This window comes from Empidonax traillii, unplaced genomic scaffold, assembly GCF_003031625.1.
Source record: "Empidonax traillii isolate 1590-97213 ecotype Southwest subspecies unplaced genomic scaffold, ASM303162v1 scaffold541:size654180, whole genome shotgun sequence".
Classification (NCBI taxonomy): domain Eukaryota; kingdom Metazoa; phylum Chordata; class Aves; order Passeriformes; family Tyrannidae; genus Empidonax; species Empidonax traillii.
This window is the reverse complement of record NW_020955734.1, coordinates 101,819-125,296: the sequence shown is the minus strand read 5'-3', so window position 1 is coordinate 125,296 and position 23,478 is coordinate 101,819. Positions and strand designations below refer to the sequence as shown.

Here is a 23,478-nt window from a genome sequence, read left to right as displayed (position 1 = left end):
AAAGCCACTTACCATCTTCATCATAGCCCTGGCAGGAGGAGACACCTGGGAGCGGTACCTGTTGTGCTCATCCAGGATTATCTTCTTTTCCTCATCACTCAGGGACCAGCTGAGCTCCAGCACTGTGAGCACCAGGAAAAGGGGAGGAAGACCCGAGCTCAGCATCGTGCAGCGTCGGCTTCTGCTCTTGGCAGCCCACGGCTCTGGCAGTGAGATTTATAGCAAGGAACACCCATCAGCTTTTTAAGATTTGGGGAGGAAATGTGTTTATTAGAGTTTTGGACCCACGTGGGACACACTCATGTCACGTATGGAGTCCTTGATGAAGAGGCACCACTGTGGCTGGTGCCAACAAACGCACAGGACAACTCCTGTCTCCAGAGACTCCACGCCCTTCCTGGGCAGCTGTTCCAGTGCTCTGCCACCCTCCATGGAAAGAACTTCTTCCTCATGTTGAGGTGAAACTTGTTGTGTTTTAGTTTATGGCCACTGCTCCTTGTCCTGTCGCTGGGCACCACTGAAGAGAGTCTGGCACCATCCTTTGGCACCTGCCTTTGATAGTTACAGCCATTAATGGGATCCCCTCAGTCTTCTCCAGGCTAACCAGGCCCAGCTCCTGCAGTGTCTCCTCAGAGGAGAGATGCTCCACTTCCTCAATCACCTTTTGGCCTCTGCTGGACTCTCTCCAGTAGCTCCTTGTCCTTCTTGAACTGTGAAGACCAGAACTGAACACAGCACTCCAAATGTGCCTCACCAGGGCAGAGCAGAGGGGCAGGATTCCCCCTCCCCTGACCTGCTGGCCACATTCTTCCCACTGTCCCCCACCATGAACTTCTCCTTCCAGGCCCCCAGGTCACACTGCTGGCTCATGATCAGCTTGTCACCCGCCAGGACCCCCCCAAAACCCTGCTCCCTCCCCAGGGATAACAGGACCTTGCTCTTGTTGAACCTCATTAGGTTTTCTCTCCTCCCAACTCTCCAGCCTATCAAGGTCCCACTGAATGGCAGCACAGTTTCTTTTTCCCAAACAAAAAAATGCTCTGGTTTTTTGTTTAAAATTATACTTCCACGTAGAAAAAAATGCCCTAAAAAGGGTTAAATGACCTCTCAGTGGCTGACATGCAACACAAAAATGAAAATCAGGAAAAGGTGCATTAACACTTGTATTTAATTGCAAAAAGTAAAAACTTTTTTTATTCTTCTTACATACAAATCTCATTTATTTACACACTTTACAGGCTTTTCCCAAGTATTTACAAAGTTTGCAATATATTAAATTATGACCATCCATAAAATTCTGCATTAAGTGCATATTTACATTCTTTTTTTTTTTTTTTTGAATCCACCACTGAATTTAGTGTTCAGCACTGAAAGTCTTTATGCATATATAGCTTTACTTCCCGGCACCCCTGAGCCTTTAGAACGTGGCTCCCCTCCCCAAGACAAAGAGATAATGCTAAAAATAAATCACCTGCCATTTGTTTTGAATGTCCAAAGCAAAGGGGAAGTCCAGCATCTCCCTTGTCTAACTCAGCAGGACACTAAATCTGCCCTTTAAAAGGAGGAGATTCCTGAAGAGGAGAATATTGAGCTCTACCTATAAAATTCACCAAGAGGAGAAAGTTTGGCCTGCAGGAAGCAAAAGCTCTTTGTGCACCCCCTGAAATGGCCTCACCCCAGGAAGTGTTTGGTTCTCTTAGAAACCATGGGGTTCAACCATGGACCACCGAGCCTGGAATTGGGTGGATGTGGAAAATTCCCTCCTGGAGCAGCATTACCGAGGAGAACCAGGGGGTTTCAAGGTTTCCCTTTTCTGAGACACTGATGTTTACAGATGCTTATGATGTTTACAGAGCTCACATCTCCACCATGAGATGTCCTGCTCCCAGCTCTTCTCACTTGGGATGCTCCTGCTGCTGGAGCCCAGGAGGCCACAAGGGAAGGGAGGTGCTTTGATCCAGCCCAGCCTCACCAGCTTCTCCACCAGAACACAGCAAAAACAGGACTAGTGGGAGAAGCTGAAGTCCAGAGACTCACGGGAAATCTGCCTCTAGAAAGCTCTCCAGGGGGTTGCAAAGGGAGCCTGAGGCTGGGAGCCCTGGGGGAATCAGGGTGTGCAGTGCCAGTGGGGAGGAAAAAAAAAACAGAAAAGACCAAAAAAAAGCTAAAAAAAAAATAAAAATCAATAGAAACTGTCATCCTGGCTCCCTTGGGGGCTGCTGATTTCCTGGTACTGAAGTAAATCATAATAGTCCTTTCTCCTCCTTGCAATTACCCTGAGTTCAGGACTGAGAGCAACGGTCAGTGACCCCTGCTTTGGGAAGCAGCTTCAAACCACCATCCTCCTGCCCAGCTGACGGGGCACAGCCCGTTTTTCCAGCCTGGCAAGGAGACAGGTGACCCCTCCCCATCTCTGCCTGGGGGTAGTACCGATTTCTGCTGTGATTTCAGAGCAGCTCTGCAGGTGGGTGAGGAGGAATCCATCTCCCAGCCAACAGAACACGAGCTCTGAAGCACAAAGGGATTTTAAAACCCTGGGATGCACAGGTTGACTGGGAACTCCTCTGAGCTGGGCAGGGTGGGAGTGGGGGATTGTCCAAACCAGCACAGGGAGTGCCAAAGGGGAGCTGAGGTGAGGGTGACCATGGTGGGACACCCCCTCTGTGATCTGTCACCAAGAACAGCTGCAGAAATAGCCCCATCCCCCCAATTCAGCCTCATCGGGCTCTCTAGGGAAGTCCCAGCCTCCTGCAGCCTTTCCAAGGGCTCTGTAAAGCTGGAGCTCTGGATGAGAAACCCCACCAGGGCTCACCTGCAGCTAAAGGTATCGAAACCTCCTTTTGGCCATCCTAGTTTTGCCACTTTGGCCTCACCTCCAGGTTTCCCGCGGTGCCGGAGGTGTGAGCACCACTCCTCTGGCAGCTGGAGACAGGAGCTGCTCTGGAAGCTGTGCTGCAGGCTGGGGCTCCGCAGCTTCAGCCAAAATCGGCTCTTTATCAGCAGGAGAACTGCCCTCCTGTTTTAGTTTAGCAGCTAATTCCTTACAGCTTTTGGAAGAGGAAGAGAAAATATACTGGAAAGCTTAAAAACAAATGATGTAAACTCCGGAGGGAGCGAGGCTGGGACATATGCAATGTATCGCCCAGACACCGAGCTGGAAACTTATGCAGAGCCCATAAAGTGCACTTGGAGAGCTGCTCTGCACACACACAGGCCACACTCACCAGCTCCTGTCCAACCAGCTGCAGCTCTTCGAGGAGGGGAGAAGCAACACGTGAGAACACTTTTGCTAAACAGGCACAAACCTGCCCTTTTCCTGCCCCCCTCCCCCCCCAAATCTAAACAGCAACCGTAAATAGATCCATTTTCTCTGCCTCTTCCCGAAAGAGCCAGACAGCCACAATGGCTTAAGTGCGACTCTCAGAATCCAGGCATTTCACAGACACTTGGGAATTGTCTCCACGGCTCTTTTACGAGTTACAGTCAAGGACACTTAGCAGTGACAGCGTCACCAGAACCGCCGCAATCTCAGCAAGAAAGGCCCCAGCAGCATCTCTGAGCAAGTGCTTTACAAAAGTGGGTCAGGTACAAAACCAGTGAGAGGTGAAGGAACCTTGTCAGCCTTTGAATTTGATTTGAGAAGCTGCCAAAGTGTAAATAGCAACAGTCACTAACGAGGCCCTGATTCTGCCATCACCAAACTCCCAAATTTCCATTAACTAAGACCCAGGCTTTAAGAGGAGGGAGGGGGGTGAGGGGGGTGTGTGTGTGTGTCTTGGCATGTACAAGATTGCATGTAGTGTCATGAGTGTAAAACACACCCCGAGCAACGAGAATACTAATGGAAGTCTTGTTAATCCAATTCTCTTTAATATTTTGCTACAAATTAGATCAGTCCCTTTCTATCCCGAGAGAGTCAGACTCTCCCCCTTTGGTTCTACTACATCTGGTGTGTGTGTTGGGCCAGCACTGAGGGTTATTAACACAGACTGACACAGTTGCTGGGGTTGTTCTCAAGTGTTTTGACAGGAGAAAAACAAGGGTTATGCATAGAAATGTTTGTAGTGTCAAGGCCTCAGACTAAATTCTTTGAAGCAGGAACTGTCCTTTGCCTTATCCTTGTACAGGAGCCAGGCATGGTCATCCCACTTGGCGGCTTTTGTCAGCCCCTAATAAGATTAGTACGATGTTTGCTCCCATTTCTCTCAAAAACAAAGGCTGGACAGACATTTTTCCAATCTGTCATTTCACACGTACCTAAAATATTTACAGAGAGAAAGGCTCCTGCTCCTGAGAACAGAGTTAACTCGCTTGCAACCAAAACCCCTCCCAGTTCCATATTAACAAGTGTGAGAGCATGTCCTGAACCCCAGCCCTGGCCTATGAGTTCAGCCTGACACATCTGTAAATGATCTTCAGCAGCGGGATCAGACCCAGAGGATCAGACTTGGAAGGGGCAGCAGCATCCGCAGCCTGCAAACACTGAACCCGAGCCTCTCTCAGGGCACTGCAGACAGCAGTGCTCCAGCAGCAGGAAACATGCAAAGGCAGCTTGGAAAGGACCCAGGAAAAACCAACCTTCACTCTGAAGGCAGAGCTCCAGGTCTGGAAGGAGTTGGTACAAAAATACGCCAGGGATGAGGGAGCTTCCAGGTGCTCCCGTGGGTCCTCAGGGCTGGGAACGCAGGCAGTGCCTCCAAAAACGAGGAGCTGCAACTGGCTGTGCAGCCCTTGGTGTCTCAGGTGAAACATGCACAGAGCTGCTCTGCCCCCAGCCCCATCTCCATCCAGAACTCCTGCACTCCCAGCACCACCAACATGAGTGTCGGTGCTTTTTGCAGGAAAGGAGGTGGAAGAGGAAAAAAAGCACAGTTACTATTTGACCCACAACCTGCAGATAGAGAACCACAAGAGTGATCACAACAGAGAGGCCTGAAGAGATTCTTTTGGTACAAGAATGATACAGTGGGCAAGGGGCAGAGACCCTCAGGCTCAGGGCTGCCCCCCAGCCCGGGAGGAGAGAGCTGGGATCAGCTCTGGGGGAGACACAGCCACAGAGGTGAGGGAGAGGTGGGGTGAGGCTGGGACACATCACCGATTCATTCCCTTTATAGAACTGGCCTGACAAGACAGGCTCAAAGCTTCCTCCTCAGGAGGAATGTACACAGAAATGTCACACACCCCCTCCACTCCCAAATTCCCCCCAGGAAGTTTCAGAAGTGCCATAATCCACAAAGGACACAAGGTGAATCTCATCCTGAGAAATCCTTCTGCTGTTCCTGGAAAAAAAAACCTTTGCTGCAAACCCAGGGCTTACCTGAGGGGACAGGGAAAGTCATAAATAGCTTGAGCTTCTCCCAAAACACATTTGAGGAAAGGCAAAGAATTACCTCAAGGGTCAGGAAAACAGTCATTTTTAAACACTGTAAACATGCAGGGTGGCAAAGCTGCCTGCCCCAGTTGCCCCAGCTCGCTCTCAAAACGTTGCCTCAGCTTCAAAGCTGAAAGTCTTCTTGTCCTGGGAACAGCTCTGTTTTCCCTCCCCTCTGTCCTTAGCTGGCAGCTCCGTCACAAACCACTGCTGGCTCTGTCCCTTTGGCCATGAAGCTCATTGTCCAGTAATCTGTGCTGGCATAACCTTTGGGAGAGGCAATGGAGAGGCCACATTAGATGAGTCCATCCTTAAATGACTGCTCCCATTTCCCAGGAAGGGCTGTGTGCATGCTGGAGCTCTTTGGAGACACACTTCCCTCGGGGGACACTGGGTTTGTGATGCCCATCGTGTCTCGGGCAGCCCACACTGCTCATTTTGACACTGAGCACCTCCTGGGATCCCACTGTTTGTGTTCCAGGCTACAAACTCCCAATCCAGAAGGATCATCCTCTGTACATGCAACAAGCAGGCCCACACCAATTTGGGAGTGACAACAGCACCGACCATTTTGGAGGTGGCAGTGGCACACACACCAGTCTGGAGGTGGCAGTGGCACACACACCAGTTTGGAGGTGGCAGTGGCACACACCACTGTCCCAGGTCTCAGAAGAAGACCCAGCTGGAAGCAGCCTCCTGACTCCAAGGGATCCAGCAGTCCCTGCACACCACAGCTCCAGTACTCACCCAAATCCCCAGCTTCCAGCTCCACCTTGAACATCTCACAGTGTCCTCTGCACGAGTCCAGAGGTGCAACAGTCAGGGTGAGCTGCCCACTTCCAACAACAAAGAGGCTGTGCAGGCTGTAGCTCTAGGATGAGAGGACAGGATTTCAAAAGCCTGGCCAGCTTTCCTTGCATCTGTCTGACCACACGAGGGGCCAGGTTTGCTGCTCCCCCCAGGTACCAGCAGATTACAGAATCACAGAATCACTTCACACAGGGATGGACAGAACTGATACAACCCTAAATGTTTCTTTTCAGGATTGTATCAGCTGAAAATGCCCTGCAAATCCCACAAAGACTTGGAGATGTTGGAGGGCAACTGACAGTCAGGGAGATAATGTCTCTGGGATGAATTTCTCACCTTATTCCCCAAATCTGGGTGGCGGATGAGGAAGCAGCTCTCCAGGGACACTGTCTTGGGGAAGGACAGCAAAGAGGGTGCACGTAAAAATTCCTGCAGAATCCCAGATTTATTCACAGATTTGTTCCTAAACAGAAGAAAACAACCCATATTAAAGAAATATCACACAATGATAATGTTTGCATTTAAAAGACACTCTCCTGACAAAATTCTTCACAAACATCTGGGCCTGATAAAAGCACGACAGACCAGCCCTGGGAGCTGGGAGCAAAATTCCACCTCTCAGCCTCTAAACCTCTGCTCCTTTCTATCTTCCTCTTTGTTCTTGCAGCAGGACAATGTGAGCAGGGAACAGACAGATCATGCTGGATGGCTAAACTCAATTTCCCTCTCTCCTTGCCTTGAAATGATCCGAGTCATCGACCGGATCCACCAGTTACAAAAGATGCAGAGAGGTGGCATTGTACACAGCCATAACTGAAACCACATGGTGAGGCCAGGGGGGATCCAGGCTTATCCTCTAGACTAGGAAATGTAACTGGAAAAGGCAGGGTGGGGTTTGTTATTTTTGACATGATTAATACTTCTGTACCCTGACCATCCCTCTACCAGCGCCTGCTCTGCAGCCCGAGAGAGCTCGGAGTTTTCCACGTCTTGTGGCCACACTAAAGGCTTTGGCAAAAAGCTTCTGGTTCAGAGGGGGCAGGAGCAGGGTTGGCCATTTTTTCAGACCAAACACAATGTGCAGGATGCCCTGGCCTTCTGGTACTTCTCAGTGTTTGCAGAACCTCTCCTCAGTCAGCACCAGTGGTGGGGGATTCCCACTGAGCAGACAGGGGCGATCAGAAATGTGAACCAGTTGCCTCAGGTAATCAAACCACAGCCCAGGTAATTAATGCACAGCCTGAAGAACAGGACTGAGCAGTCACTGGGATATTTTTGTCTTGTAAGAGGAGCAATACCTGAAGTCCAAGCCACAACACTCCATTTTTAGTGTGGAAGTCTTGGAACAAATCAGTGCCAGTAGCAGAGAAAAGCCTGTAACTCACTCCTGTTCTCCTTCCCTCCAGCTAAAATGCAATTTGCAAGCACTGGTGGTTCACACAGGCAGAGTCTGTGTCCATCTCTCACGTGTTTTGCCTTTGACTCACCAGGGAAAGGAAAATGGGCAGCTCCACAACTCAGCTGAATTTTCTTCTATTATAACCTCTGCCAGTTCTGGATCCTGGGACTGGAAATGCTTCAGTTCCTCATAGGAGAGATGCTGCCCTGTCTTAAAGGACACAAAACAAAGATCAAAGCTGTGCACCCAGAGTTCCTCCCTGCTCCCACTTCCCTCCTGCCAAAGAGCATCCAAAACTGCTAAGTTTCCAAATACAATGATCAGCAGTCAAAGGAGAGAACTCTCACCCCCCACACCTTTACACTGGGGTGAAATGTCTTCTTGGGCATATGTTCTACCTCAAGCAGCAGTTTTGAGTTTGTGGATGAAAATACTGGGCAGGGGTCTTGGGCTGGCGCTGTTGAAGAGTTGGGAGCAATCACCCAGCCTTACAAATCCCTGTATTACCTTGATTAGAAAAGGCTGGTGCCTCTGGAGCTCTTCTGATAGTTTTCTGGAGCCTGTCACTATCTGAAGGCTTTTCACAGCAGAACAGACTGTGCAGTTTGCAGGAAGTGCAGAAGTGTTCTGTCTGCAACCTGCTGCCCACCAGTCCTGGCATTCTTGGGAAGAAACAAGAGAAATGTGTTTAATTAAGACCAAAAATGAAATGGAAAGGAGACAAACTCGATGATAAACTCATTATCCCTAACATGACACGCTGAGATTTCTTACAGTTTCTGATGGCTGTAGCTCAGAAAGAACAAGCTTCCCTGGGCAGGGAACTTGAGAGAATGTTCCCAGCACATTTTGGAGATACAGCTGAAATGGGAGAGCTCCATGGAAATTCCACTTCTCTGTTCACAAGGCATATCCTTTCATTATCAACAGAAGGATGACAACCATCATATGTAGTGTAATAAACTGAAACAAGTCTATAAGCAAAAGAGCAACCCAAATGTGTTATCAAGGGAGTAACACCCAGCAGACAAAAAAAAGAACAAAAAAAAAAAGGATCCAGGTTGGAAAGAGTAGCTGGCACCAGGAACCCTGCTAGGAAATATCTGAAATCACCGTTCCCCCCTTTACCTCTGTGTTAATGAAGAACTATTTTATCCCAGGCAATGTTTGCCCAGTGCCCACTGCCCTGGGGAGCCTGTTCAGCGCCCAAGAACCCTCTGGGGGAAGAACCTTTTTCCTGAGATCCAACCTAAACCTCTGACACAAATTTCATAGCTGGAGATCCAGCAGAAGGTTCCGAGAAACGGGAGAGCTTCATGGAAATTCCGCTCCAAACATCAATTTTGTGGCAGCAATAGCCTTGGTTCCGCTGCCTTAATCCCACGGGAGATGTTTAACTTGGGAAGTGGCAGCAAACCCATCCCAGCTCCTGATCTGTCAGGGTGGGTTAGGAAAAACCCAGGGCCTGGGACACAACTCACACCAAACATCCCGAGATCTGTTCTCACAACAAGCCCACCTGTCCCAGCACGTGTCAAAACAGCTCATTGCTGCAAATTCAGGAAACAAAGGGGATGGAAAAGGGGAGAAAAAAACCAGAGTGAGGTCTGTCTGAAAAACAAAGTTGGGAAGCGAGGATGCACAGCAGCTTTTTTGGGGGAAAAAGACCACGCACGACCCGCCTGTTGTTGCCATCACCATCTCCAGCCGAGCTCCCGCTCCTGCACGTGGGAAATAACAGATGAACGGCACTTAATGGGAATGCTCGTTTTATTTTCCCCTCTGACATCTGCAACAGGCAACAAGGAATGTTATAGAGGATTTAGGTTCATTGGGACATGACAACAAGGAGCAGACTGGGATCCATTTTGTTTCTTGCTGAATATTTCCAGTCGACTCCCAAATGCTGCATTTCCCACCCTACTGCTGGGATATGGACTGAAAGGGATCAGGATATAATTCCTAGTCTTTCTGGAAGACTCATCTATGCTGCTTTCAGGGAAAGGGGAGAAAAGGCAAAGCAGAGTGTAAAATCCTTCTTGCAAGCAGAAGTCCCACTCCCATGAGAAACTGCTCCAACGTACTTTCCCTCCCTGCTCACAAGAGGAAAAAAAAGCAAATCTTTGTTCCACTGCCTGCAGAAAGCTTCAATTTTACAACAACAAAAAAACTCAACCCACAAAAAACAGCTGGTCAGTGACAGGAAACAAAGGGCTGAAAGATCTCACCAGAGAAAGGGCAGTCGCCCCGAAGAGAACAAGAAAACATATCTTATGGTCTGTCATCAGATGGGGAGTACCAGGACTATAATTTCTCTCTGGGCAAAACTCAGAAACTTCATCCCAGAGCACTAAGCACAGCTGTCCCCAAATTTTCTCTCTGGGCTCAGGGCAGTACCCCATGCAAGGGGATGCTAATCAGCTTGACAGTACAGAGCTTGATTCCTCTTTTGAGCCCGGCTGGGATATTTGCATTCTCAATTGCTCGATTCAGGAGGTGATTTCTTTTCCCCATGAATAACCGAGCACGGCTGAGATGCATTTCAAATGCTGCAAGTGGGGTTGTGGGATTTTTTTTTTTTTTTGTGGTGTTTTTTTCTGGTTGGGTTTTTTTTTTTTTGGTAATTAATCTTTTAGATTTATTGTGGAGGGTGTTAGTCTGTGCACCAGCATGTGTGTGACTGGCATGACAAGTACGGGCAGCGCCTGCCCTTCCCAAGGAGGGTGGGAGGAGAGACAGAGGAGCCAACATGAACTGCACGCTGGGGACCAAGGCAGGATTTTACCCAGGATGCTTATTTTTCTCTTCTTACCCTCCCTGCATTCCTTTTACATTATCACCCTGCCCTGACAGCCCGGGGGATTGTTTCGGTGGAAGCTGAGCGCGCTGTCTGCGTGGGGATGGGGATGGAACAGAGAAGATGGGCTCTCCATCCCAGCACAACCATCACACCACGGTCCCATCCACTCACATCCACAGTGCTGGGCGTGGGCAACCATCCCTGTGGAGCTGGAGTGCAGGAGAGCAGCTGTTACACCGAACTGTCCCTTGTGGGACAGAAAGAAACATTGGCCAGTCCCGACCGACCTTCCCTCTGTGCTTTCTCACCCCTCTCTGAGGGGCAGCCTTCACCTTGTCAAGCAGAACCTCAGTTTCCCACCGGCCATACCCACCTAATATTTGCTTTTATGTGCTATTATTTCCCCAGAACAAGAACTGTCTTCTCCCCTGTGTCAGGAGAGCTCCTGACAGCACAGCCAGGGCTGGGATTTCCAGCTGCTAACACAGCACAGACCAAAAGATAACAACTTTCCCTTGAAACACATCTATGATTAATGCTACAAGGAGTTTATGACTCTACTTTCCACTATGCAGAAAAATAATTTTCAACTCAACATCAATTTAAAATGAGTACCCCGCCCTCCTTGGCCTTTTTCACAGAGGATCTCCCAAATTTCTGGCCGTCCCCAGCACTACGAAAGGGGGTGTGTGCACAGCCCCAGAGATGCTGGGTGTGGACAATCAGACTGGAAGCTCAGGGGTTTCTGAGAAGACCTGGCCCTGCTTCTGCCCGTTGCAGCAAAGCAAATTAACTTATGGAAACTTGCCCACATGGGTCTGGGAGCAGGATCTCAGCAAGGCCTGCTCTCTTTAGGGACCATATGGAGGGCGCAGGATCAGCCTGTCTGTGCAGCAGGTTCAGAGGGAACCTTTTGTATCCTTTTGTTCCTGCAGGATACGGAGCCAAGGGCTGCTCCTGACCCTAACAGAGCACTGAAAACACAAAACCTCCTGTGTGTAGAACTGCAGGTGCTGAGGCAGCTTGCTGGCTCCTCACCAAGCTGCTTTGCACCCCAGCACTCAGGACTGCAAGGCTGGAACAATGTCCAGCAGGCAAGTGACAGCCAGGTCTGCACAGGGAATTCTGATCCCAGGGAAGGGAGATTCCCCCAGGACCTCCCAGTGCCCCTAGGTGTTGTGTCTGTGGGGGTTGTTGCTGCCATCACCCATGATAACTCCAAGAAGCTCCCCAGAGGGTTGGTTCATGCACTAAGCAGCACCTCCAGAACCTGCAAAAGTTGGTTCCAAATCCCAGATTCCTCTTGCTGAGGATGAGATTATTCCCCAGTCGCACCAAATACCTCACCAGGGACCAGTCCTACAAGTATTCAAGCAACTTCAGCAAGCCTTGGATGAACCTGGGGCTCCCACAAATGGCTGTGCACTGAATATTCCCAGACATTTCTCTGTCCTTTCTTGTAGGTCCATTGTACATATACATTGGCACAGGAAAATCCCATCATCCTTACTTTACAGCTGTAGAAATTCAGAGCTCTGTAGTCACCCTGTGGCAGAGTTTGGAGGAGGCATTTGGAGCCCTCTGTAGCCCAAGCAGTGTTTCCCAAACTCCATCTTGCTGAAATTCTTCACTAGGCTAAAAATTAACGTGATCATTTATAATGTCATGTCAAAAGTCAGGCTAAACTGATGGGTTCTTAAGTAAGTCAGGCAGTAAACATAAGGATTATTAATTACAGCCTGGGAGTGCTGATTAAGGGCTGCATCACAGTGGGGGTTTAAATATATACTACAAAGAGTGTCCCTGCTCAGCACAAGATCCTCACCCCTTCCTCACATTGAACTTTTATTGTCTCTCTGAGCATATTGAATGTATTTATGCCAGGGGAAGAAAGTACCTCCCAGTTTGGTTCGTGGCATTTTTAGGAACAGCCAGGAACAAAATAACAGCTACAAATGAACCCATCAAGGAACCTTTATTGTTGTTCTGGGTAAGAAGTCAACAGCTCGAAGAACTACTCATTCATCTCACTAATGGGTACCGGCTGCTCAAACAGCCCAAGGATGATTAGTCAGTCTCTAGCAAAGCACGAAAATGATTTTGATCCAACGAGACATTGTGAAATCAAGTCTGCTGAGCTGAGCCCAAGAGGAATTCACAGTCCACTGGGGCAAGAGAGCATTATTTCCAGGAGAAATCTGCACCTACCAGTCGAGAAAACAGAAGGCAGGGGCCAAGCTGTCAGGAAAGCATCCAAAGTCCACTCCAGCTGCACCTCTGGTTACCTGCCCCAGACAGTTTGTGCTGCTCTGGCAGTGGCTGCATCAACAATCTGCCTTGGAGGAACAGCTTGTGAAACAAATCCCTCCCAGCTGCTGTCACCTGCCTGCTGGTGGCTTCAGCCTGTGAAAGGTTTGACAGGTGTGTGTCACAAAAGGGCTCTGCCAGGCCGTTAAATGCCTCTGCAACAGGCCACCTATGGCAAGTGCTCTTTCCAGGGAAGCAAGTCCAAAGGGAGAATTCACTTGCTCTGTAATTGAGGAAGCAAGAAATCCTGGAGGCATCACAGCAGAGGAGCAAAAGGAAGAGTTTTTTCATGTGCCAGGGTACCACGATGATTTGGGGCTAGTTTACCGCCAGCAAATGCAAATAAACAGTGCAGTGGCTGAACAGGGGCCAAAGTAACACGGTGTATGAACAGCCTGGCACCGCCCTGCACTGCCAAGTCAGCCCTTTTATTGCCCTTTGAACGAGCCAACACATGTCTGTTGGTCTCTCAGGTTATATCATAAAAGGGTTGTTTATACACACACACACAAGAGCAGCTACGCTGGCAGCTGTGCAGAGATGGGAGGGAGCCCTGCACAGTTGCTGTGACCCACAACCACCTCCAAACACTCCGGCATGAAAACAGGCACAAAAACAAGAGCAAAAACCAGCCTGACTTCCCTTAGGAAAAAAACAAAGTAACATCCTTTCTGAGCAAGAGGAGGGAGCCAGGCTGAAGGCAAGAAGTCAGAAATCAGATCCTTGCCTTACCTCCCAAGCAGATTGTTGTGCAACCCTTCATTTAGAGCAGGCCCACGTTCCTTGGGCTCAGACATCCCCCAACCCCACGGGGTCAGACACGGCGTGGGCTGCAAAGCCCACAGGGGAAGGCTGGCTGGATACCTGGCTGCTCATCCCACACTGCACTCAAAGGAGCAGAAAGTCCACCCCTGTGCAAGGCAGGAGTGCTGGATGTGCTCCCTCCCTGCACAGAGCTGTGCCAAGGATGAACACACTGCAAGGCTGCAGTCAGAGGAGCGAAAGGAAACGTGTCTGGCCCCTCGCAGGCTGCCTGCAAAGGGTTAAGAGCAGAGAGAAGACAGGAGCTGGCCAGGAGCCAAGGCAAGCCTCCAGCTAAAACCAAGGTGGCCAGCCAAGAGGCAAAGGCTGCTGCCCTCTCCCAGTAACCAGCTGCTCTCCTCCCCCAGTAACCCAGCCTGCTGTGACCCGTCCCCACAAATAGCTCTGGCACCCAGCAGGCCTTGGGAAGTGACAGTGCCCAGGCCATTTACAAGGTGCTGCTAAACACTGCTCCTCCAGCTGGGTTCCTTGCTCTGAAATAATTAGGTATGAACCCCATAAACGTGATTTTAGCCCTATGGGCCTAAGCAAAAAAAGGAGTATTTAACACAAGGAGTGTTCTCCACGCTGGGGGGAACTTGCACAGCATCCCTTTTCCAGGTTGTGCTGAGCAGCTTCTGGCCCAGCTGATTCTGAGCTGTGTTGGATCAGCGTGGCCAGGCCCAGGGCTCACTCAGAGAAGCAAAGCTGGATTTTCCTCGAGGTCATTAGAGCCCCCTGCTATCAGCAAGTTGTCCCATTGCTGGACCACAGCCTGCACCCCACGGACAGACCTGCCCTGCTGAGGTTTTTGAGCTGCAAGGACTGAACTTAGAATCAACTTACCACGAGCAGACACACAAATAAATCTGGGAGCAGCTTAATGCTCTGCCCATCACATCACTGTGTGGCTGGCAGGGAGCAGTCACCAACCAGCTGACATCAAAATTCATATTTAGACATTAAAGAAGCTATAAAGATGACACGCAGTTGGGAAGGGGAGAACCACTGGAAACCAAGTAGAGTGATCACCACTGTGGTTTTAAAACTTCTGTTTAAAAGAAGAGGAAAAAACCCTTTTCATTTGGCTTTGATTACTTCAGACTTTGAGAGCTCCTATATTACTTCCTCATGTTTGCAGAGGAGAGGGGAGTACTCATACCCCTATTTTGCACCAGAGAACTGAAACACAGAGGGAATAACTTGCCATCCCAGCTTATGTCAGAGGAGAGAAATGAATCCAGGTTACACAGACCCTATTTTCTCCTTGGAATAGCATCAGATAGCCTTGAGTTAACCCACGTGCCCATCAAAAGCCACTGTGTTCTGTACAGCAGGCAGACCCAGAGGTCTGACAACCCATCACCTCCCTGGGGCTACGTGAAGCACTGATGTACCCCGACAAGAGCTGCAGGCCTGGAACAGCCAGTGTGACCTAGCACTGAGCCTTTCACAAGCTCTGCATAAACACCAGCTCAGGAAGAGCAAATGCAAACCACATTTCCACAGATCTTTTCCCCAACTGAAGGGATCTTGCCTTGGGAAAACAGCTGAAGGAGAGGCACGGACGCCAAACCCAAGGGTCTAAGAGTCAGCTTTGAAGAAACAAAGGGTGGGAACACTAGGTTTGATCTGGGGGGGTGGGGAAGCCAGGGAGCAACAGAGCACAGAAACAGGCAAAAAGGAAATTTACTTTGGACCCAATCCTACAAACTGAACGCACGAGAGCTTTGTGGATGCTGCTCCTCACCTCGGCTGCTCAAAGGTCCACCCACAGCCACCGACAGACAGGCAGCCCTTGTCACCCACAGCGTGGCTCGTAGGTGAAAGAACAAGGATGGAGGTCAGGTCACCATGAGCAGGAGGAAGCAGGGAGCGAATCCTGCACCGCTGCTCCTCCCAAAGCCTCATCACCGCTCTGACGTGGGGCTCTTGGGGGAAGCCAAGCAACTGAGCTCCCCTTGTTCTGCCACACAAACCTGGCCGCTCAGCCCACACCTACCGGGGGACCGGGCTCCAACCTCAATCCTGGACACAGGAAAGCTGCCCCACAGCTCAGGAGGGGCAGCACATCCCCGGCTGCAGCCCCACGAGGAAGGAACCGGACCACCCGTGCGCCCACGCTCGCCCCGGCCGGGCCGTGTCCGCGCCACGGGGGAACTCTGCCAGCACTGCCGGTGGGCCCAGGCAGCCTCCAAACTGACAACAGGTGGCTTTCAACAAGAACAGCCCCAGCTGCATTTGAACTGGTGCCCGAGCACAGAGAGCTCCAAGTTTCATCCTCAGCCCCCTCAAAATGTTGAGAATCCACCAGGATCTTCGTAAGGAAAGGGAGAGGAGTCTGTACACCGAGTCCCTTCGTTAGCGGCTTTCTCTGCTGCTCGGTGCAAACGTGCATTTTAGGGAAGAGAGGACAGAGGAGGGATCTCATCAATGCATATAAATATCTCCAAAGGGTGCCCAGAGGATGGTGCCAGACTGTCTGGTGGTGCCCAGTGACAGGACGAGGAGCAACGGCCATAAACTAAAACACAGCAACACGAGGAAGAACTTCATTACTCTGAGGGTGGCAGAGCACTGGAACAGCTGCCCAGGCAGGGTGTGGAATCTCCCTGTCTGGAGACATCCCAAACACATCTGGACACATTCCTGTGTCTCCTGCTCCAGGTGGCCCTACCTTGGCAGCGGGGTTGGACTGGGTGATCTCCAGAGGTCCCTTCCAATCCTACTGTTAGAATTGTTTCTGGGATTCTGTGATCAGGGAACACCAGACCTGCCTGCAAGACCTCCCAGCAACAAACAGGATGAGAAGATGCAGCTTTACCCCTTCCCTTCAATAGACCACAAGGCCAAAATTGGGGGCAAAATAATAATACAAACATGCACAAGGCAGGGCTGAAGGAGCTTATCAGACCACTCAGCCCCACGCCATGAAAATCCCCCTTCCAGATCCCTGATGGTTTCACCAGTGTCCTCCAAGCAGCAAGCTGTGAAGGTGACACCAGTGTCACTGGGACAGCCCTGGTGGCCGCAGCTGCCTGCTGGGAAGCCAGGACACGAGGGATTCCCACAGGAACCCAGCCAAGGTTCAGGCTGGGTGCTGCACTCTCCCATTCAAAGAGCCAGGGTCTCCTTTTGCCGAGGCAGGATCAAAGTCTGCCCAGCCATCCCCAGTCAGTGTGTTAATTGGGACACGCTGGGCCTTCCATCACAACCTAATTCTGTGGAAAAACAAGAGTGGCAACTGCCTCATCCCCTTGTCCCCTCTCCTCCTTTTCCCAGAACTGGCTTGCTGCCCACCCTATTGCTCACCACTTCTGCAGATTTCCAGGACTCACAGAAGCATGAGGGATTTTATGTGCATTTAAACAACATCACATCCTTCCTCGGCATCCACCCTCCCCTTTTTCCCCTGTTTCTCTCCATGTTTCCCAATCTCCTCACCAGTCAGCTTGTTTTCCCAAACCTTAAATTTGAGCCTAGAATTGCTCCTGCTCTTGTTTATCTTTACAAGAAGATGCTTGTGATTGCAGGCAGCCCTTGTCCTACAAACCTTCTGCTGTCCCAAGGAACCTCCCTGGGCTCTCCTCATCCCAACCCTGTGGTATCTGAAGGAAGAACCTGTCAACTTTCCAGACAAAATCTGATGGAACAAATATCATGGAATCAAAAAATGGTTTGGGTGGGAAGGGACCTTAAACGTCATCCAGTTCCACCCCCTGCCATGGGCAGGGACACCTTTCACTATCCCAGGTTGCTCCAAGCCCCGTCCAACCTGGCCTTGGACATTTCCAGGGATGGGGCAGCCACAGCTTCTCTGGGCAACCTGTGTCAGAGCCTCCCCACCCTTACGAGGAACAATTTCTTCCCAATATCCCATCTGACCTTGCCCTCTGGCAGTGGGAAGCCATTCCCTCTTGTCCTGTTGCTCCATGCCCTTGTGAAAAGTAAAATGAGCATTAAAATTTCCATCTCCATTGGTGTTCACTCACGGCAAAGCTGAAATGCAGTAGGCAAGCAGGCTCCTAATGTCAGGTGCTTATCAGAGCCATCTCCTCAGCTTTGTTTTTCACTCCCAGAGAGATCCCAGTGTACAAGGAAGGAGAGGAACAATGGGGGATACCCTGTTCCACCCATAGAAACCCCGAATCAACAGAAATGCCACGTCAGGGGAAGAGAGGGAGACACACACAGAGAATGCAGAATGGTGCTGGCATTTCAGGGAGCCCTTTTTAGCTCTGCCAGGAAGGTCAGAGCCAGCACAGACAACTCCAACACAATGAGGTGCCCAAGCTAAATATAAACCCATCCAGGGCACGGGTACAGGAGTTTGTTTTTACAGTGAGCCGACAGACCATCAATACTGGGCCACATCCCTGCTCCAAATAATTCCCAGCTTTATCCTCACTGCCAGTCTTTGTGTTTTAGCAGAGAGGCAGAGCCCAGGCTAAGTCAGTGGAAATGATTAACTGAGAATGAGAAATACCCAAACTTTTCCATTTCTATTACGCCACTCTAGGAAAATCTATGATGTTCCTCTCCTGTGATGGGGCCACCTCATTAGGGAGCCCTTATCTGACTTCCTCACACACACTGCCCTTAATGTTATATTAACTGCTATAAACACCACTCAAGCCCCCAGTCCTTTCCCAACATACGACTTGATAAAAACTACTTTTCCCTAAACCCAGGTCACATGTTGAGGTTTCTACACTTTGCTCACAGATACCAAGATCTGGTTGAGAAACTGCTTTTGCATTACTCAGAAAAAGTAAGAAAAGGTGACATTTACCCAGCAGAGCTATCTCAGTTCTGCTTCTCAGAACTCCAGACATTTCTAGAGGAAAGGGAGCTCTTGAGGAAGAAAAAAACCCGAGGTGTTAAAAGCAAGGAAAAGAGAATGTGCAAGAACGAAATTACCAAGTTAGACAGAAAATATGCTCCAGCCCCAATGAAGACAGAGCTCAGGATGCTATTTTTAAATAGCAAAAGAGAAAACCACGATGCCAAGCCAGTAGCACATTTGTTATTTGGTGCCCTGGGAGACAGTCGTGTGGCTTGGTATTTAAGTTGGTATTTTCTTGCTGGGCTTATGTTACAGCAGAGAAATCATTTCCTTACTCTCCAGCATGTACTTCTTGGCGATGGGCAGAGGGAGCAGCCGGATGTGGCCGATGAGGGAGCCCCAGGCCTGGGCTCTGGAGAGAGGAGCTTCAGGAGGCAGCGGGTTGTAGGGCTGGATCACGAAGTAAACAGTCAGCAAGACCAACCCCAGAGTGAGCAGGCCCTGTGAGGGAAAACAGGCACAGAGTTAACTATCCTGCAGGGAGCTGGGGTGTCCTCAGACCAGGACACACCTTCTGGCTGCGGTCGGGCACTGCGAGACGAACACTCGGTATTTTTGCTGTGGCTCCCTGTTCAGCTGCAATGCTATTTATGTACACTCAGCTTTATTATTAGGGCTGCCCAGGGATGAAATTAAGCAGCCTTCAAACCCAAACCACACAACCCTGCTCCTGTATTGCGGCACTGCAAATAATCCAGCAGGAGATCAATGAGGATTATCTACAGATAGTTCCGATTCCTCCCACCTAATCAAATAAAAACTTGCACTCCTGCCACCCCTCTTACACAAGGAAAACCCTGTGGTTTTCGCAAACATCCGCCAAGCCTCGAAACACTTTGGCAGAGTTGGCACCAGCTCCCTCCTCCATACCAGAATCCCAAATTAAGCCTCCCAGAGATGACGTGACACATTTCCACCCCCCCCCCCGGCCAAAGTCAAACTGAATCAACAGCAAAAAAACAAGAACAGAAGCTGAAAGTTCAAATTTGCAGTTCCCTCTTCTCCTGCCTCATTTTAGGGCTTTTTATAGGACATGAGGAAGAAAGCTTGGATTTTTTTTTTTTTCCACATAGAAGCCACTGTGATGGTTTTGTAAAGATGACACTGAAGTATTACTGAATATTATGTCAGTGGGAAGGTTTTCATCCTTCTAGCAAACACCTGCTCTAGTGGAAGGTGTTCCTGCCCATGACAGGGGCTTGGAACTAAATAATCTTTAAGGTCCCTTCCAACCCAAACCAGCCTGGGGATTCTGTGATCTCAAACCTACCTAACAATAGCATCCTTTCAGCCACTTTGCAAAACTTGTTACAGCATCTTTTAGTGAAGGCTTTCAAAATGTTTTTTGCCTAGCATCAACCATGATGGTAACAGGTTTATTTCATAGACTAGAAGGAGAATAAAGACAGGTAGAAGCTTGTGGCAGGGTCAGAGTTGGGTTCATTATTCAACCCTGAACTTAGAGCATTTCCTTCCTCATATTTCCACTCAGACTGCCAACACAGGGAATCTTCACCTGAAAAATGAATCAAAGTCTCATTATTTAATAATTTAGGGGAGAGGAAGGTGTTGACATGGTAAGTTTTCAGCATACACATGAGCTATTTCAAATCTTGGTCTCCTGTTCTCAAACCAGCTCATGGCACGATGGAAGGAAGCCACACTTCCCAGCTTTTTAAACAAAAGATCTTGGAAAATGCAGTGGGAAATAAAAGGCTCAGGTGCAAAAGGAAGACTCTGACCCTCAAATGATGTGTGCATGCACAGAAGCCACCTTACCTTGTAGAGAGCCACTAAGAGAGGGTACCGTGGAGGGCCCCTTTGGGGTTCGTTCCGCTCCAAGAGCTGCTTGATGAACTTCTCGATGGCTTTTTCTGACATGCCACACTGGTGGCCCGTCTGCCTGACCAGGTCAATCGTCTCTGAGAGCTTGTCATAGATGCTGAGCTCGTTGGCCGAGAGCTCCATGGCCTCTGATGAGAAATCCCTGCGGAGAGATTCGGTGCGTTAGCAGAAACCCCCCAGCTCAAGCCCAGCGTGTGCACAGGGATCCCAGCAACATGGCAGTGCCCAGGAAAGCTTCCCCTGGAGCAAACCTGCTCCCAGCCAACAGCACAACGTTCAGCTGCAGCCCTAACAGCCTCTGCTGGTTCAGTATCTCCCGCCCGACTCAAAGGAGCCGTGAAATTCCCTGACAAGAGCAGAACCGGCTGAGATTCGCGGCTTATGTAAATGAACAAAGCCTCCCAGAAATCAATGAAAACTCCAGTTATTCATCTGCTCCAAATGAATCCGTCCCATAAAGCGATTGCTCACCCACTACAAAAGCCAACAATACAAAGCTGATCATCACACGCAGCAGCCCCGTTAAGCTCTCCTGCGCCGTGATTTCAGTCGCTTATTTTAACCTGGATTTGTTTCCCTGAAATTCCCCTGTCAGCAACAGGAACAGGACAGAGAAACAAGCAGGATGTGCGGGGCAAAGTTCAAGCAGTTTACAATTTGTTTAAATTTTCGCAACCTGATGTCCAGGCCAACTGATTATTGAGTAACAGCGACCGTGTGGTAGCGGCTGCTCTGCAGGCAGCAAAGCTCCCACCTTCCTTCTCCCAAATTTGCCTGCAGGTCGTCACAGGCAGAAATGCCACAGAACTAAATATCTCAGCAAGAACACAAGCTTGTGAGAACACATCTGTGAGCAAGAAGCACCGAATGGTGAAAAAAAAAAAGAAATATGTTCCTCTCCCACTCGCCCTCTGCCACAAAGGCCTCGCCTCACCAAGAGCAGCAGATGGGCTGAGGAAAAGATGGAAATAAACTGCTGGACAAGGTAAAAGCTGCCAGTGCAAGGATCCCATTGTTAAAGAGACATTTTGCCTTGGAAAAACACTGCTGGGGGAACGGCAGAACCTGACAGGTTTTGCTTTGCCTCTTGTTTCTGAGCCGGGTAACTCTAATCTGGTCTAAACTGGGACAACTGGGGAGAGAGAGTTTAGAAATGCTCTGCCCTGAAAGCACAGGCTGAGGACCAGCACAGTAAAATCACAAGAAGGACAATCAATACTCACAGCTGGAAATCAGGCCACTGCCCCCCTTTTTGCTCTAAAGACTACCTGACCTCAGGAACCAGCTCGTGCTGACAAGCCCGGTGTGAAGTGCCATCTCATCTCAGATTTGCTCGGCTGTAACTCGCTCTGGCTGCCCCCACAGCACACATCAGCCATACGTCTGTGTGTGGATATTCCAAAAAATAAGATGTTCTTGTTAGGCAGCCAAATTTGAACTCTGATTTGCCTTTATAGCACTGGCCAATAGCTCTCCCCCTAAACCACGTGCTCCTAAAAGTCAGAACTCGAGCAATGGCAATTTTCAAGTATTTTTTCCTGCAGTGCTAGGGCGTAATTTCAAAACCCCCACACTTTTCACAGGACTACCAGCTTCAGCCAGTGCTCCTCTCCTCCCAAGATCAGCTCCCTGTCCTGCTCTTGCACACTTGTTTATGTGGTCACATGGTGAATCAGATCAGGAAAATTATCTGGCTGGAAAATAACCCTGATTTGTTTGGTCAGCAGCTGCCTAAGCATCCAACTCCAGCAGTTCATGTCACATGTTCTGTTAACATTAGTGTCAAATTTCCAGCCACAGCCCTACAAACACCAAAAGGGTAAAACGCCAAATTAAAACCTAACCCCGAGTGCACAATGAGAACACACTGCACTACATTGCCAGGTTAATTAGCTCCTGGCCCTCTTCTACCGACATTCCTTGTGTTCCACGCAAATATTTGTCCCAGATCTTACCATCTGAGCAGCCCCATTGGCAAGCAAAGCTGCCCCAAAGCAGGCTGGATCAATAATATCTCGTTATAGATTAAGTTCTCCAAGGCAGGGACCTTTTCTTCTCGCCTCTAAAGCACCTGCCACGCACATGATGATAAAAACAAGTAATTGCTTTACTTTCATTCATGCAATACCCTGATTCATGGAACAAGCAAGAGCCAGCACATCTGCAGGATATTAAATGCCCTTTTTCCCTGATTACTCCAGTTGTCTTGACATAGTAACTGCTGTGCTAAATGGTCTGAAAGGTTATCTGGTGTCCTCTGGCTCCCCAGTGCCAAACCTCTCATGTGTGAAGCTGTCCCGTGCCGAATTCCAGCAGATTCATCGAGCTTCCCCTGCCTGCAGGATCTGCCTGGAAGCACTTACAGCAATTAGCCCCACAGAAATGCTGTCAAACACGGTGGTTTCCCCCTTTCCAAACAGCACGAGAATCCTACTGTGATACAACACCGAGATACATCCCAGTTCCCACCCCTCTACATTTACATCCCACACCTTCGTAGACAAGCCACTAAAAACCCAACAAAGCTCCTTGACAGAGCAAAGAGTAACTCAACCCTCAGCTAGGAAATAAGGCATTATGCTCCCACACTGCTGGGAGAACAGATGAGGCCTTAAAAATCAAATAACAACCCATTATTTCCCTTCCTATCCCCACAATAAACCAGACAAAACCAGTAACAACAGGCTACTGTACCATCACACACACTGAGCTGGGCTTATCCCTTGCAAACCCCTCAGAGAAAGGGCCTTTAAACGATGAACCCATATGTTATTCTGTTTTTTTATGAACTCCACCACCCTGGGAGGAATAAGCAGCCTCTCTCCACAAACAGAAACAGCGATGGCCCTTGGCTTGAAGGGTTTGCACCCAAGAGCCCAGTTCTGCAGTGGGTGTTTAGTCCAAGGCTTTAGAAGGTAAATATTTCGACAGAAACGCTGCTGGAGGAGTCTTTCCCTTTTAAAGGGAATGCTTGCATGCCTTGCTGGTGAGCCTACAACAAAAAATATATCTATATATACACACACAGAAACACATATCTATATTTATACACACGTATAGAAATATGTATCTATGTTTATAAACACATACACAGAAATGTGTACCTATGTTTATAAACACGCATGTAGAAATATGTATTTATATATATACATAGAAATATAGATACAAATATAGAATAAATATATGTATATACATAGAAATAGAATATATGTATGCAAATATATATAGATAATAAAGATATATATAAAAATACATTCCCATCTTAACACCCTTGCTGCCGCCCCAGGGTCAGGTCCCAG

The 23,478-nt window shown here is 49.2% G+C and overlaps 1 protein-coding gene across 3 annotated transcripts in view; it reads right to left on the bottom strand.

Annotated features, from left to right (window-relative positions):
* Positions 1 to 2,668: 2,668 nt before the first annotated feature.
* Positions 2,669 to 23,478, bottom strand: part of CUNH6orf89 (chromosome unknown C6orf89 homolog) — a 36,729-nt gene continuing 15,919 nt past the window's right edge. The window contains exons 1-8 of one of the 3 annotated variants that reach the window (XM_027897411.1): positions 22,398 to 23,148; positions 20,114 to 20,321; positions 18,610 to 18,775; positions 8,088 to 8,242; positions 7,669 to 7,790; positions 6,518 to 6,644; positions 6,119 to 6,242; positions 2,669 to 5,638 (exon numbers count right to left, since the gene is read on the bottom strand). In XM_027897411.1, coding sequence (XP_027753212.1) covers positions 5,553 to 5,638; positions 6,119 to 6,242; positions 6,518 to 6,644; positions 7,669 to 7,790; positions 8,088 to 8,242; positions 18,610 to 18,775; positions 20,114 to 20,302 — 969 coding nt within the window. In that variant the 5' untranslated portion in view covers positions 20,303 to 20,321; positions 22,398 to 23,148 and the 3' untranslated portion in view covers positions 2,669 to 5,552. Of the gene's footprint in view, positions 5,639 to 6,118; positions 6,243 to 6,517; positions 6,645 to 7,668; positions 7,791 to 8,087; positions 8,243 to 18,609; positions 18,776 to 20,113; positions 20,322 to 20,650; positions 20,892 to 22,397; positions 23,149 to 23,478 lie in introns of those variants that run through there. The other 2 variants (XM_027897408.1, XM_027897409.1) reach the window with 2 other exon arrangements.